General features: G+C 37.7%; 1 protein-coding gene across 8 annotated transcripts in view; it reads left to right on the top strand.

Moving 5' to 3' along the window:
• Positions 1-14094, top strand: part of MACROD2 (mono-ADP ribosylhydrolase 2) — a 1944634-nt gene that overhangs the window by 424083 nt on the left and 1506457 nt on the right. Inside the window, exon 4 of one of the 8 annotated variants that reach the window (XM_082743697.1) lies at positions 5650-7277. The exons of the other annotated variants lie outside the window; for them this stretch is intronic. Within the exon in view, the coding sequence (XP_082599823.1) occupies positions 5650-5675 (26 nt within the window). The 3' untranslated portion in view covers positions 5676-7277. Of the gene's footprint in view, positions 1-5649; positions 7278-14094 lie in introns of those variants that run through there. 8 annotated transcript variants of the gene reach the window in all.

The following is a 14094-nucleotide window of genomic DNA, read 5'->3' as shown; positions in this document are numbered from 1 at the left end:
GATTGACACAGAATTTCATCTTCCTGATATTAATTTATACTACTCCTGTATTTTTACTAAGATAAATTTGTTTTTGAAAGTGAAAGTAAATTATTTAAAAGCAGATAAATCTTTTGCAATTAAGCATTGGCAGTAGAGTTGATTTGTAGGCGTGTTATCATTTGAAATGAAGTGATAGTGCCGGTGAGAGTTGTTGATTAGAATTTTCCTTTAGGTACTTATTTTGAATTAATGGAATGTGTATGTTTATTAGCAGTGAAGATAAATATGGTTGTTGAAATAGCATGTGAAATATCCAATTCTTAAATTAATGAGTAAGAAACTTCAATGAATGAATTTTCATTGTATAACCTGATATATTCCTGAGTCTATATGAAGATTTGCCTAGGAGTTAGCTCATAAATATTATGCTTTTGGATGAGGTCATTTTGGTCCTCCAGAAACCAAAACCCCTGAAGGGAAGTCTAATGCGGTGCTGGTTTCTGAAATTCACTCTTAAATTTAGAGTGGTGCAGTGAGGAGTTACCTTTTAATATATAATATTTATTGCTTTAAAAACTGAAGTAAGTACTCTTCTTAGCCTATTATTAATGAATTGAGAGTTCAGTCTAACCTTCATGAACTGTTTAAACCACGCACCTACTGATATTTAAACTCACTGTAATATTTCACTTCAAATGAATCCCAGAGGTAGAGGTTCTAAGATTGTAAGAAATCTACAGTGTTCCTTATGTACATGCACTTACTTCTTTTACACTATGGCAGACCTTTAAAATTTATAATCAGAATGGTTTCTGTGGCCTTTAAATGTCTATGGTGCTTGATTATTTTCTTGTTCGTGGGACTGCGAGGTAAAACATTTTATACTTTTTAGCTTGGACACAAAGCTTTTCTCAAGAACCATAGTCTGATAGATTTAATATCTCCACAAGAATATATATATTAAAGTGATCTGTAGAGAGAGCTCAGGTAGTGACCAAATACTTTGGGAGAGTTTGGGAGATCAGAGAAAGTTTCATGGAAAAGTTGTGTTGGATAGATCCTTTAAATTAGTATAAATGGAGTTTGGTTCTAGTAGCAGACTGTATGATGCTTTGCCCATCTGAGCAGAATTGCAACTATGGACAGTTCCCCATATACTGACGGTGTCTACCTCAGATAACCAGCACCTTTCAGCCTTAGGGTTTTCTCTGGCACCTGAGGAACTTACCTGGCTATACTAGAGATGCTGCAGGGAACTGTAAGGAGTTAATCCCCTTATAAGCCATCCTCATTTAGGAGTTGAGAGGTCTCAGTGGGAAGTGATAAAGAATCAATGGATGATCACCCCCAGCCTGCTCAGTCTTCTCTAGGAGTACAGTTTGGTGGTATGACCTCCTTGTTCTCCAGATGGAACCTAGCAGGATTGTGCTGCTGTGGCTTACAGTGGTAACATGCTCATGAATGCAGAGTTATTGCATTTCTCTTCTTTTCATCTTTCCCATTTCTTTCCTCATACTTCTTGAGATAACTTCCCAAATAAAGCACTCTAAAGTCCTTATCCCAACATCTATATTTTGTGGTACTCAAATTAAAACAGTTTGGTGAGATGAGGAAGAATAGCATGGATAAAATTGTAAATATTAAGTACAGCATCATGAATGTGTCAGTTTAACTGGACTACCAGACTTATAGTTCCAGGGCAGTAAAGTCGGTTAGATCAAAAGAAACTTTATCATTGACTGAGAATTGTGAGCTTTTCTTCAGGTATTGCAGATTTTCTATAGGCTTAACAAAGGTAGGTGACATGATCAGAACTGTCTGCTTCCAGATTGAGGCTGGTGGTAGCTTTTAAAAGAGATGAGAGTTAGAAGAGACTGAAAGTATGGAGAGTATCTGTGAGACCATCCTGTAGTCTAAATGAGGTGGTCATAATAGTGGAAGTAGAAAGGAAGGATGGTCAATGCTACATTTCGTAATTGGTTTGATGTGGGCTTCAGGGCCCCAAAAAGCACTAAAAACAATGCAAATATGCTAGACTCAATTTCTGCCTGGGAGAGTGGCAATGCTTTATTCAAAGTAGAAAACCTAGAGGAGGAAAATGTTTGTTTGCTTCTGTAGAAATCTGTCAGTTGCCTGAATAATATCTATTCTCCCTTTCTTTTTAGTGTCAGAATCTTCATTTTATTCAGGCCCATAACATGCTCAGCTCAGAGATATTTCCCAGCTTTCTTTGCAGCTGGTTGGAGCTATGTGACTAAGTTCTAGGTTATGTGAGGTAAACCTAACTGTTGCGTTAGACTTCAGGGAAGCCCACATTTTGAGAAATGGGCTCCTCTGGAGATGTGCCCCTTCACCCTGCCTTCCTTCCCCCTGTGTATTACATGGAACACAGTAGTCCAGGGGTAATATTGGACTATGAGGTAACTTTGAGGATAGAAGCCATGTCAAAGGAATTTCTTAGAACTCAGGAGGCCATCCAAACTGCCCCACCTCCAGAGTTTATTTATATTAGAGACAAACTTCATTTTCTCTGAGCCACTGGTATATTGGGTTTTCTTTGAAGATTTTATTTATTTATCTGTCAGACAGAGAGCACACAAGTAGGGGGAGCGGCAGGCAGAGAGAGAAGCAGACTCCCTTCTGAGCAAGGAGCCCAGTGTGGGAATCGATCTCAAATCTCTGGGATCATGACCTGAGCCCAAGACAGACGCCTAAGTGACTGAGCCTCCCAGGCATCGTTTGGGTTTTCTTTGATGGTAGTTGTACCTAATACTAAATGATGACAGAGCATACTGAGTCTGAATTAAGAGCAGATTATCTAGTTGAAGATGTTCAGTAGGCAGTTGGAAATAAATATCAATCCATTGAGAAATAAATATTGGTAACAGCTAGCATTGATACAGTGATTATGTGCTAGGTCCTTATTTTGTATGCAGATATAGAGGGCTTAACAGTTGGTACAGGATGTACAACTGTTAAGTGGCAGAGCTGGGATTGAAACTTAGATCTGTCTGATGTCAGAGGAGAAACTCTTTGCTACAGTGTGGGGCAGAACTCAAAAGAAGGGCTGTAAGGATTTATTTTTGAGGGCGATGAGCTACAAGAAGTATCTTTAAAACTACTAAAAGCACAAAGATATTTATTTGCCTATATATTTTGCAAAATTAAATTTCATTACTTATAAATATTACACATAAAGACATGAGTTCCATAGGACTTATAAGTAATATTATGCCATTAAAGAATTTATATTAATAAAGAAATTCAGTTTATCGATCTGAATTGTAATAAGTGGTAAATAGGGAATTTTATTAATATCCCTCCTGTCTTCCTGGAGATGTTTTATTAGGAATTCTATGAGGCCAAAACAAATGGAGAAACCTACAATAATTTTAAAGCTGGAAAAGAATTTAGAAGTTATCCAGTCAAATGTCCTACTTTTTTCAGATAAGAAACTGAGACCTAAAGAAGTTGAATGACTTGCTCAAGTTATATACATATCAACTTGGGCAGAACCAGGACAATAATTCTGTCTTCTGACTCACCCTCAAGTTTCTTCCATGCCAGGCTGAGGGAGGCTCCTCTGTGATTTTCTCTTGAGTTCCCACCAGTTATAATTCCCAGACTCTGAAGTGGTTCTATATTACCTTAGAAGTACTTCCTATAGCAGGGAGGGATAGTGAAGCCAGAAATCTTGCCATGGTGGCCATCTATTTCAAGGGAAAATTTCTGGTTCCAATTCTCCTCTTCAGGAAATTGGGATTATGGTTTAAGGTGACTGTTTGACCAAAGAACATAGCAACATAACATTCAAACTCATCACTTGAGCATGCAAGGCCTTGGTTTATATCTTTCCCTGTGCTTTACTATCTTCTAGCCACAGTGACCTCCTTTGCCGTTCCTAGAAAATGCTGAATATGCTCCTACCTCAGGATAGTCTCACTTTAAGTCCCTTCTGCTTCAAATATCTATTGCTATTAACCACAGAACTTAATTCCTCACTTCCTTTATGTATAGTACATTTGTCACTTTGTAGGATGTCTTACTGTTGATCTGTTTAAACAAGATTGTTTATTTGAATAATGTATATTCATTCATTAATCTGTCTGTGCTTGCTAGCTCCATGAGAGGAGGTGCTTGGTTTTGTTCATTGTTGTATGTCCAGTGCCTAGAGCAGTATCTCTCTAACACATAGTAGTTCCTCACTAAAAGCTGTGAAATGAGGAGGACAGGATGTGAGGACCAACTTATTAAAGTGATGTTTTATAATGTAGGCTATACTTTTAGAGCCTACTCAGTAGCTTTAGCTTTTCTTCTGTCAAAAACCACCATGGAATTACTGTAATATAGGAGGGTTTAACTATTGAAAGTAAGATAGTAAAAGTCACTTATTTGGAACCCTTTTGTATAAAGCCTTTTCTAAGTCCAGCCAACAGGAGCGCTCTTATTCTTCAGCCATTCTAAATTTCTGGAATATTTTTGCAGTTTTGAGCTAGGTCCGGGCACGCGGCCACCATTCCCTTTTGATGGTAAATGAAGGACCCTCTAGCAACCAGACTAAGTTGATGTAGTTCACTTATTATTAATCAGGTGTAACTTGGAAGAATTTACTTCAGAGTACAGGTCTTCTTTTTCAGCACAGATTGAAAATTCGAAACACAAATTTATAGTCCTAGGAAGGCACTTCCTAATAATATGTCTGTGAAATGATGATGATGGAGAGGAGGATCAGGAAGAGGAGGAGGGGGAGGAGGACGATGATGATAACAGCAGCTAATGTCTGTTGAACATAGCATAAGCTTACACTGGTCTAAGCACATAAACTGTTTATGTGAAGGAGGATCATCTGCTTCCAAACCTCAGTTGACCAGGGGTAATTGAAACCATGGGAAGTGAAACCAAAGAAAAGGGAGACTACTATATTTCAGTATAGATTGTAATTAAATTTGTGAAAATGAATGAGATCACCAAAGTGAATGTAATTAGAAAAGAGGTCCAAAAATTATTCCTTGGGACACTCCAGTATTTAGAGGCTGGGCCAGTGAAGGGAACCCTGCAGAGACTGATAAGCAGGAAAAGAAAAGAAAAATCAGGCAGATATGGTGTCTAGGAGGCAAGTAAAGAATGTGTTTCGAGGAGAGACAGTGTGTCAAATGCTGCTGCTCTGTCAGGTATGATGGGGACTGAGAAGTAGCCACTTAATTTAACAATCTGAAGGTTTGCAGACATGAGAATGCACTCATTTTTTAATAACTCTCCTGGGAAATACTCTCCCTGATAATAGTATTCCCTTTTAACAGGGTGATTTTCCTAAATCTTTTGTTATGATTCTATTTCACTGTATCCCTTAATAACATTGTTTTTACATGTCAGTTTTTACATATTTTTGAATAACATTGATACTGGTTATAAATCATATTAATCATATTACAATTTTTAAATAAAACAATGTAATTTGGCTGGTTAATGCTTCAATTAAATTATTTTAAGTGCTAAATGATAAATTAAAATTTAATCTGTCTTATTAACTGAATGAAAGGTTTATGCCACGGTAGTATCTACTACTAATGAACTTGGACACTATGTTAAGTGCTTTAAATGTGTTGTTTTCTTTAGTTAGGATAGTAATCCCATAAGTCAGGTCCTACAATTATTCCCATTTTATAGGTAAGGAGTCCAGGGTTAGAAATTAAGGAATCTTTTTCCACTGTAAAGACAGTCTCTTCAATAAATGGTGCTGGGAAAACTGGACAGCTATATGTGGAAGAATGAAACTCGACCATTCTCTTACACCATACACAAAGATAAACACAAAATGGGTAAAGGACCTCAATGTGAGACAGGAATCCATCAGAATCCTAGAGGAGAACATAGGCAGTAATCTCTTCAATATCAGCCACAGCGACTTCTTTCAAGATATGTCTCCAAAGGCAAAGGAAACAAAAGTGAAAATAAACTTTTGGGACTTCATCAAAATCAAAAGCTTCTGCACAGCAAAGGAAACAGTCAAAAGAACAAAGAGGCAACCCATGGAATGGGAGAAGATATTTGCAAATGACAGTACAGACAAAAGGTTGATATCTAGGATCTATAATGAACTCCTCAAACTCAACACACACAAAACAGACAATCATATCAAAAAATGGGCAGAAGATATGAACAAACACTTCTCCAATGAAGACATACAAATGGCTATCAGACACATGAAAAAATGTTCATCATCACTAGCCATCAGGGAGATTCAAATTAAAACCACATTAAGATACCACCTTACACCTGTTAGAATGGCCAAAATTAACAAGACAGGAAACAACATGTGTTGGAGGGAATGTGAAGAAAGGGGAACCCTCTTACACTGTTGGTGGGAATGCAAGTTGGTGTGGCCTCTTGGGAGAACAGTGTGGAGATTCCTCAAGAAATTAAAAATAGAGCTTCCCTATGACCCTGCAATTGTACTCCTGAGTATTTACCCCAAAGATACAGATGTCGTGAAAAGAAGGGCCATCTGTACCCCAATGTTTATAGCAGCAATGGCAACGGTTGCCAAACTGTGGAAAGAACCAAGATGCCCTTCAACGGACGAATGGATAAGGAAGATGTGGTCCATATACACTATGGAGTATTGTGCCTCCATCAGAAAGGTTGAATATCCAACTTTTGTAGCAACATGGATGGGACTGGAAGAGATTATGCTGAGTGAAATAAGTCAAGCAGAGAGGGTCAATTATCATATGGTTTCACTTATTTGTGGAGCATAGCAAATAGCATGGAGGACATGGGGAGTTAGAGAGGAGAAGGGAGTTTGGGGAAATTGGAAGGGGAGGTGAACCATGAGAGACTATGGACTCTGAAAAATAATCTGAGGGGTTTGAACTGGCGGGGGGGGGAGGTTGGGGTACCAGGTGGTGGGTATTATAGAGGGCACGGATTGCATGGAGCACTGGGTGTGGTGAAAAAATAATGAATACTGTTATGCTGAAAATAAATAAAAAAGAAAGAAAGAAAGAAATTAAGGAATCTGCCCAATTTATCCAGCTAACGAGTGACTGAGCCATGATTCAGATTCAGCGTGATTCCATGCTACCCATACATAAACTACACAATCCACTCAGTAATACTTCCCCTATCTTAACTGAATTGCTTTGACATTTTCCCCTATAGCCCATGCATTTTGGTATTTATTAGTAGTAAGGTATTGAGCATGGATCCTATGCTCTAGCCCTTCTTTGTTTAATCTCAAAAGCAGCTGTTTCCCCTACCTTTAGCCCAGCCTCTGCCCAGCCGTATCATGTTCACCCCTTCATCCTTAGGAGGGCAGAGGCCGCAATATCAGAATGTGGAATTTTCAGTGGTAGGATCAGTATCACTGTGATCAATGTAGCTCTCACTTTTGGCTACTGTGCCATCGCTTATGGGGCAATAAGAGACCTGGGACACATTTCAGCCTTGAGGACCAAGGAAGGCCAGGCTGAAGTCTTAGGACATATGGAGTGGATGGTTTGGGCCTGGCCCTCTGCTGTATCAGAGGAAGACATTATGGATTCAAGTAGAAATTCCAACAGGAACCAGTGTGAATGCAGTTGGTGTTCATTCCTCTTTCAGGGAAGATTTTATGTTAAAAGAAAGAGAACGGGGGCACCTGAGTGGCTCAGTGGATTAAGGCCTCTGCCTTTGGCTCAGGTCATGATCCCAGGGTCCTGGGATTGAGCCCTGAGTCAGGCTCTCTGCTCAGCAGGGAGCCTGCTTCCCTTCCTCTCTCTCCCTGCCTCTCTGCCTAATTGTGATCTCTCTCAAATAAATAAATAAAATCTTAAAAAAAAAAAAGAAAGATAACAATGAGGGAAAGAAGGAAAAAAGTAAACTTGTGTGATTCCAATAAATGTCTCTGTATTTTTCAGTTTGGCATCAAAATAACTGGTTCTGTAGCTTAAAACTAAAGAAAAAAAATCACTGGGAAGTCAAAGAAAATAAAATTTTATAAAATCATAAGATAGTAAAGTTGACCAAAATACAAATATTCTACTGCTTATTTAATTTCCCCTATTAATTAATTAAACATATTCTATATATTTTTAAAATTTTACAGAGCATTTCACTTCTAATTTCTGAAGGATCAGATTCCTACTATGCTTTCTATTAGCTCATTAATGTGAGTTTCTAGCCCGTCTAAGGTCTTTAGAAGTCACTCTTTTTCAAAAACAGACATTACCATTGACAAAGTACCAGAGCGCCCTTGGTGATGACAGTTAATGGAACTAGGCAGGGACTGAGCAGTCCTTCATTTTTAATATTTCTGAGTCTTTCACTGAAGCCTTCTTGAGGCATACAGTAACTAAAAAGGCAATCAGCCAGCAGACATTTCCATGACATATGAGCATCAGAAACTATCCTGGAGATCTCTGTAGACAGTGTTTTTTTTTTTGTTTGTTTGTTTTTTGCTCCTACAGACTAAACTGATCTGTACAATGGAGTAATATCTTTGTTCCTGAAAGGGAGATGTTTGTTCTGACTCAACATCTTATCATTGGAAGTATCTTTACTGGAATCTGAGAGACTATAAGCATTAGAGATGAGTTTTTGATAGAGATTAGTTTGGGATTGCCCTTTCCCTTTTGGTTTACCCAGGTATATCAGTTATGTAGCCCTATGTAACAAGCCACCCCAAAACCTGGGTTTAAAACAAAATCTACTTATCCTTGCTCAAGAATGTATAGTCAGCAATTCTGTGACTAGGCAGTTATTCTTCTAGTCTTGCCTGGGACCTCCCATGAACATGCAGCTGTCAGGAAATGCTGGCTGTCAACTACGGCACTCCTGTTCTCTTCCACATGACCTCTCATCCTCTAATAAGCCTGACTGAGCTTTTTTACATAGATGAGAATTCCAAAATGGATGCTTCAAGGTGTCTAAAGATTAAGCCTTAGAAGTCACATGAAGTTACTTCTATCACATTCTATTAGTCAAAGCAAATCACAAGAACCACCTCAAATTTAAGAGATGGGCAAACAGACACAAATAATGCACATGTTCCCTGGTAAGACAGAGTTTTTGCTAATCTCAAGTGCTTTTTGTCCAGGATAGATGTGTTTGGTTGCTCAAGTTGACCTGCCCAGAAGTGTCTCAATAAGGGGATACACTCTGGGCTCCTCTCATCAAGCCATGTGCCTTGCTACCTGTATGCCCCCCAGAGAAAGGAATATCTTCTTCAGATCTGCATAAAGGTACCCAGTGGAATAGAGGCAGTTGTATCTATGACCTTTGGATGTGGTCCTCATTCTCTGGGCTTCCTAGCTACTCATTAGAGGCCTGGAGGTTCCACGGTATCAATGCCCCCTGGGGGCTCCAAAAGAGCTTCCATAACTAGCAATGACCCTTTCCCAGGCTAACCTTGTGACACAGTAGCTCAGGTGCAGGACACTCATTAATCTCTTATGGAAACTTCTCATTCTCTCTCTGTTATCATATAGATCTGGTACTTTGCTTAGAATTATGTAAAGCTTACACAGATCTCATCACATATTCATCTTCTAGTCAAAATTTATGATACCTAATTTCTATTGAGCAATTAGTATTAGCCAGAGAGTGTTCTAAATATATTACCTGCATTGCCTCATTTAATCCTCACAACACCCTGTAATACAGAAATCATTATCATCAGTGATACAATTTGGGTACAAAAAAGAACCAGAAACTAATTCCAGGAAGTTTGGTGCTGAAGTCCATGTACTAGGCTCTGTACTGTCTTCAACATTTCCCTTGCTTATAAAATATAGTTCAAATCCCCAACTAGAGCAAGTCCGTCAATATTCTTAGAAATGACCAATAAAATGTGGCATTGTTGTAGTTTCTCCTTCTTTGCTAGGAGCAAAACCTCTAGGACTTGACTCCAGACTCCTTTCTCTTACTCTCCCTTATCAATACTTTTTACCCCTGTAAAAATCCCATGGATTCTTAACTCTGTGACTTGCCCATGCTACCCTCTCAAACTGAAAACATCTCTTCACCAATTCTCACTTAATAATTTTGAAAAACTAGCATCTATTCAGTTCTTTCTATCCAGGCACTGTACTGTCTTCCATGATTTAATCAATTCAATCCTCATGACAACTCTATCAGTAAATAATAATTATCTTCATTTTCAGATGAAAAGACTAAGACTGAGGCATGAAGAGACAGAGTATTCCACCCAAAGTTCCGCAGTGATACATAGCAGAACCCATATTCACACCCTGGAAAATCAGTTCTGGAGCCTCTAACCTGAACCTAAACTCAGTGCTTTTTCTGAAGAGCTTCTATGTGTAGTTCCTAGAAATATGTACTTTCAATTAATACTACTGGATTAAAAACCTCACTTCCGAGTGATTCAATATAATTTGGGGAAAGGAAAAATTAAGACAATATTTTTGAAATGGCCCCAAACTTCCCAAAAATATTTTCATTAAAATATATTGAGAATTATAATTCAAAACAAAATTCATTTATGTAAGTACTATTATTCCTCATTGCTTAAGTTCTATGACCTCAATTTTCAAAATGATACAGTAAAGAGAGAATTGACAAATTGACTAAGAGAGAAGAAAAGCATATAAAAAATACTTAACAGGGAAGCCTTTTTAAAACACAGTGAATTGCTGGATAGGAAATATAAAAGAATTTAAAAAGTTAAATATGACATCCAATCAAAGAGAGTAGCTTGTAAGAAACAGTAGAAAGCTTAGAAAACATCACCATTTACTTTTCTTTTATAAAAATGTACTTTATGTAGACAATTATTCCAGGACATGCCACTAACATATCATATTTTATGGCTTTTTAAAATTTGAGCCATTAATTATGCTTTCTATTCATTACGTGGCTGTAATTTTAAACCTTAGGTCCTGCCAAACTGAAACTTCCATGTGCTTCAATTAAAAGTTATTTTGCATGATATGAAAATTCACTGTATTTTCAGAATATCTGTTTAAAGCAATAGTACTAAAAATAAAAACCAAGCAATGTTAATGACTAAGATTTACTGAGTGCTTACTATGACCACTATGAACACTCCTAAGTGCTTTACAGGAACTGTGTCCTTAAAGTAATACAGCCTCTTAAGTCCTTGCATTATTATTTTGTTTTTCACAGATGATGACACAGAGTTCGTTAAATTGGCAAAGAGGGATTCATTCCCAAACAGCCTGATGCCACTGCAAGGTCACTCACCATCCAAGCAATCTCACTCCTGGTAGTTGCCACGCTTATAGCTGACTAAATTTAAGTCATCTTTAAATATTCACTACCTGTCACATACTGTGTTAAGTACTGAGAAAACAGCAGCTAAAATGATATGGCCTCTCCTTGTAGCGAATTCACCATCCTGTAGTGGGATGTATAAGGAAGCACACGATCACAGCACAGGGAGATGGTTAATAGCAGGGTTATGATGGTGAAGCACTAAGTGCTTAGGTATACAGTAGGCGCTCATGCAGGGGTAATAAGAATAATAACAAACACACAGTTTAGAGCCAGCAGGGCAGAAAGCATGATTAAGTCCTTTAGAAAAGAAGAGAGCAGAAAAGATTTTACAGAAGCAGAAGTTGATTTGAGATTGGCTTCATGATAATAGATGATACATTGTTTATATTTATTTTAATTAGACTAATAGTGTGGTATAAATATAACATTAATGAGGGAAATCATCATTCTATCACTTTCTTACTTACCCTGGGGGTTTATAATCACACTTTTAGGTCTTTGTGTCACTTGTTAATGCATAAATATAAATTTAACCAGACTTTTGGCATTTTGTTTTTCCTTTTGCTCTAGCACATGGGTAAAACATCTGATATGTAGTCTGGCAATTAATGAACCAGAACTTTATTGTTTAGGATTCTGAATGTTCTAGATTTTATAACACTATCACTTTTGGCAACTTAATTACAAGTTTAAAATGATGTCTATAACTTTAGGAAACACACTCCTGTACTTTAAGTAATATATATACATGGACTAAAAGATAATTGTTTCTCCCCTAACTAGAATGTAACTCCACAGGAGTAAAGATTTGCTTACCACTCTCACTCTAGGACCTAGAAAGGTGCCTGACACATAGGATACACTTAATATCTACTCATTGAATGAAAAATTTAAGTAGTTGTTACATCGCCATCCTGATTAAAACAGTGTATCATCCTTCTATTATAAAAACAAAAACAAAAACAAAAACAAAAACAAAACACTGAGCAAGGGGCTCATTATTGTAGTGGGTTGAATGGTGTAGTGAAAGATATATCTACATCCTAACCCCTGGAACCTTGAATATGAGCTTCACTGGAAAAAGAGTCTTTGCAGATATAATTTAGTTAAAGATCCTTGAGATGACATCACCCTGGACTATCTGGGTGGACCCTAAATCTAATGACAACTGTCTTTACAAAAGATACATAGGAGAGACACACATAGAGAAGAAGGCCACGTGAAGATGCAGTCAGAGGTTGGAGTTACACAGCCACAAGCAGAGAAGCTGGAAGAAGCAGGGAAGGATTCTTCCCCAGAGCCTTTGGAGGAAGTGCAAACACCTGCCAACACCTTGAGTTCAAACTTCTAACCTCCAAAACTATGAGAGACTTCTGTTGGTTTAGGCCTTGATCAAGTTTTTGTGGTACTTTATTGTGGACGCCCCAGGAAACTAACAAGTTATCAACAGATTATCTGTGGAAGAAGTCTTCTATATGTAGTTATTTTGCAGCTTATTTAATTGAAAAATATTAAGACCCTACACTTACAATCCTTGATGTATAATATGCAAATGAGAAATAACCATTTGCACTCACTGGCAATCTTGATAAGAGCAGTGTCATTAGAGCGATAGGGGGTAAAAGGCTAATTACAGTGGGTCAGAGAGGGAAAGGAAGGAGAAAATGTAGACAGTTAAGTATGAAAAACCATTTCAAAAAGTTTTGCTGAAAAGTTGTAAGGAAGGTAGAAATGAAAAAGGAAGAATAATACCCTATTTATATTCTAATAGCACAAGCCAATAGAGAAGGGAAAACTGATGATTCAGAAGAGAAGGAAGAACCATAGAGTAATGTCCTTGATTCACTTTAGCTTGTTAGTAAGACTGACATCATCGCTGCCTTCGGGGAGTTTACAATAAAGTTAAGATGAGAGACTTTATTTTTTTTTCCTGAGCTTTACTGAAGCATAATTGACAAAAAAATTGTATATATTTAAGGTATATAACATGATGGTTTGATTGCATATACACTATAAAATGATTACCACACTCAAGCTAATTAACATATCCATTATCTCACATAGTCACCATTTTCTTTTTTATTTGGTGTGGTGAGAACACTTAATATCTACTCTCAGTAAAACTTAAGTATAATACAGTATCATTAACTACAGCTAGCACGTAATACACTGGATCCTCAGAACTTATTCATCTTATAAGTCAAAGTTCGCACCCTTGGACCAACATCTCCCCATTTTCTCCAACCCCAAGCCCCTGGTAAGCACTGATGTACCCTATGGTTCTAAGTTTGGCTTTTTTAGGTTCCATGTGTGATTGGGATCATATAGTATTTGTCTTCCTCTATCTTATTTTACTTAGTATAATGTCCTCCAAGTTATCACAAATGGCAGGATTTCCTTTTTTTTAATGGCTGAATAATATATACACAATGAAATATTATTCAGCCAGGGGTGCCTGAGTGGCTCAGTTGGTTAAGCCTCTGCCTTCAGCTCAGGTCATGATCCCAGGGTCCTGGGATTGAGCCCCACATTGGGCTCTCCGCTCAGCAGGGAGCCTGCTTCCCCTTCTCTCTCTCTGCCTGCCTCTCTGCCTACTTGTGATCTCTATCTGTCAAATAAATAAATAAAATCATTTTTTAAAAAGGGGGGATATTATTCAGGCAGAAAAAATGTCTTTATTCATTGATCCATCAATGGGCATTCGGGTTTTTTCCATATCTTGGCTATTGTGAATAATGCTTTAATAGACCTTAGGTAAAAGACTTTAAACCAATCATTGCAAGTGGTCTGAGTACCAGAAAAGGAGGAGGTAAAAGGGCTGTTAGAGTCTATATGAGAAGAACCTAAGCCTCTGAAAGTGGATGATCATGAATGTAG

The sequence above is a fragment of the Mustela nivalis genome (genome assembly GCF_964662115.1).
Source record: "Mustela nivalis genome assembly, chromosome: 8".
NCBI lineage: Eukaryota > Metazoa > Chordata > Mammalia > Carnivora > Mustelidae > Mustela > Mustela nivalis.
The sequence above is the reverse complement of the archived record's forward strand: the minus strand, read 5'-3'. Positions and strand labels throughout refer to the sequence as shown.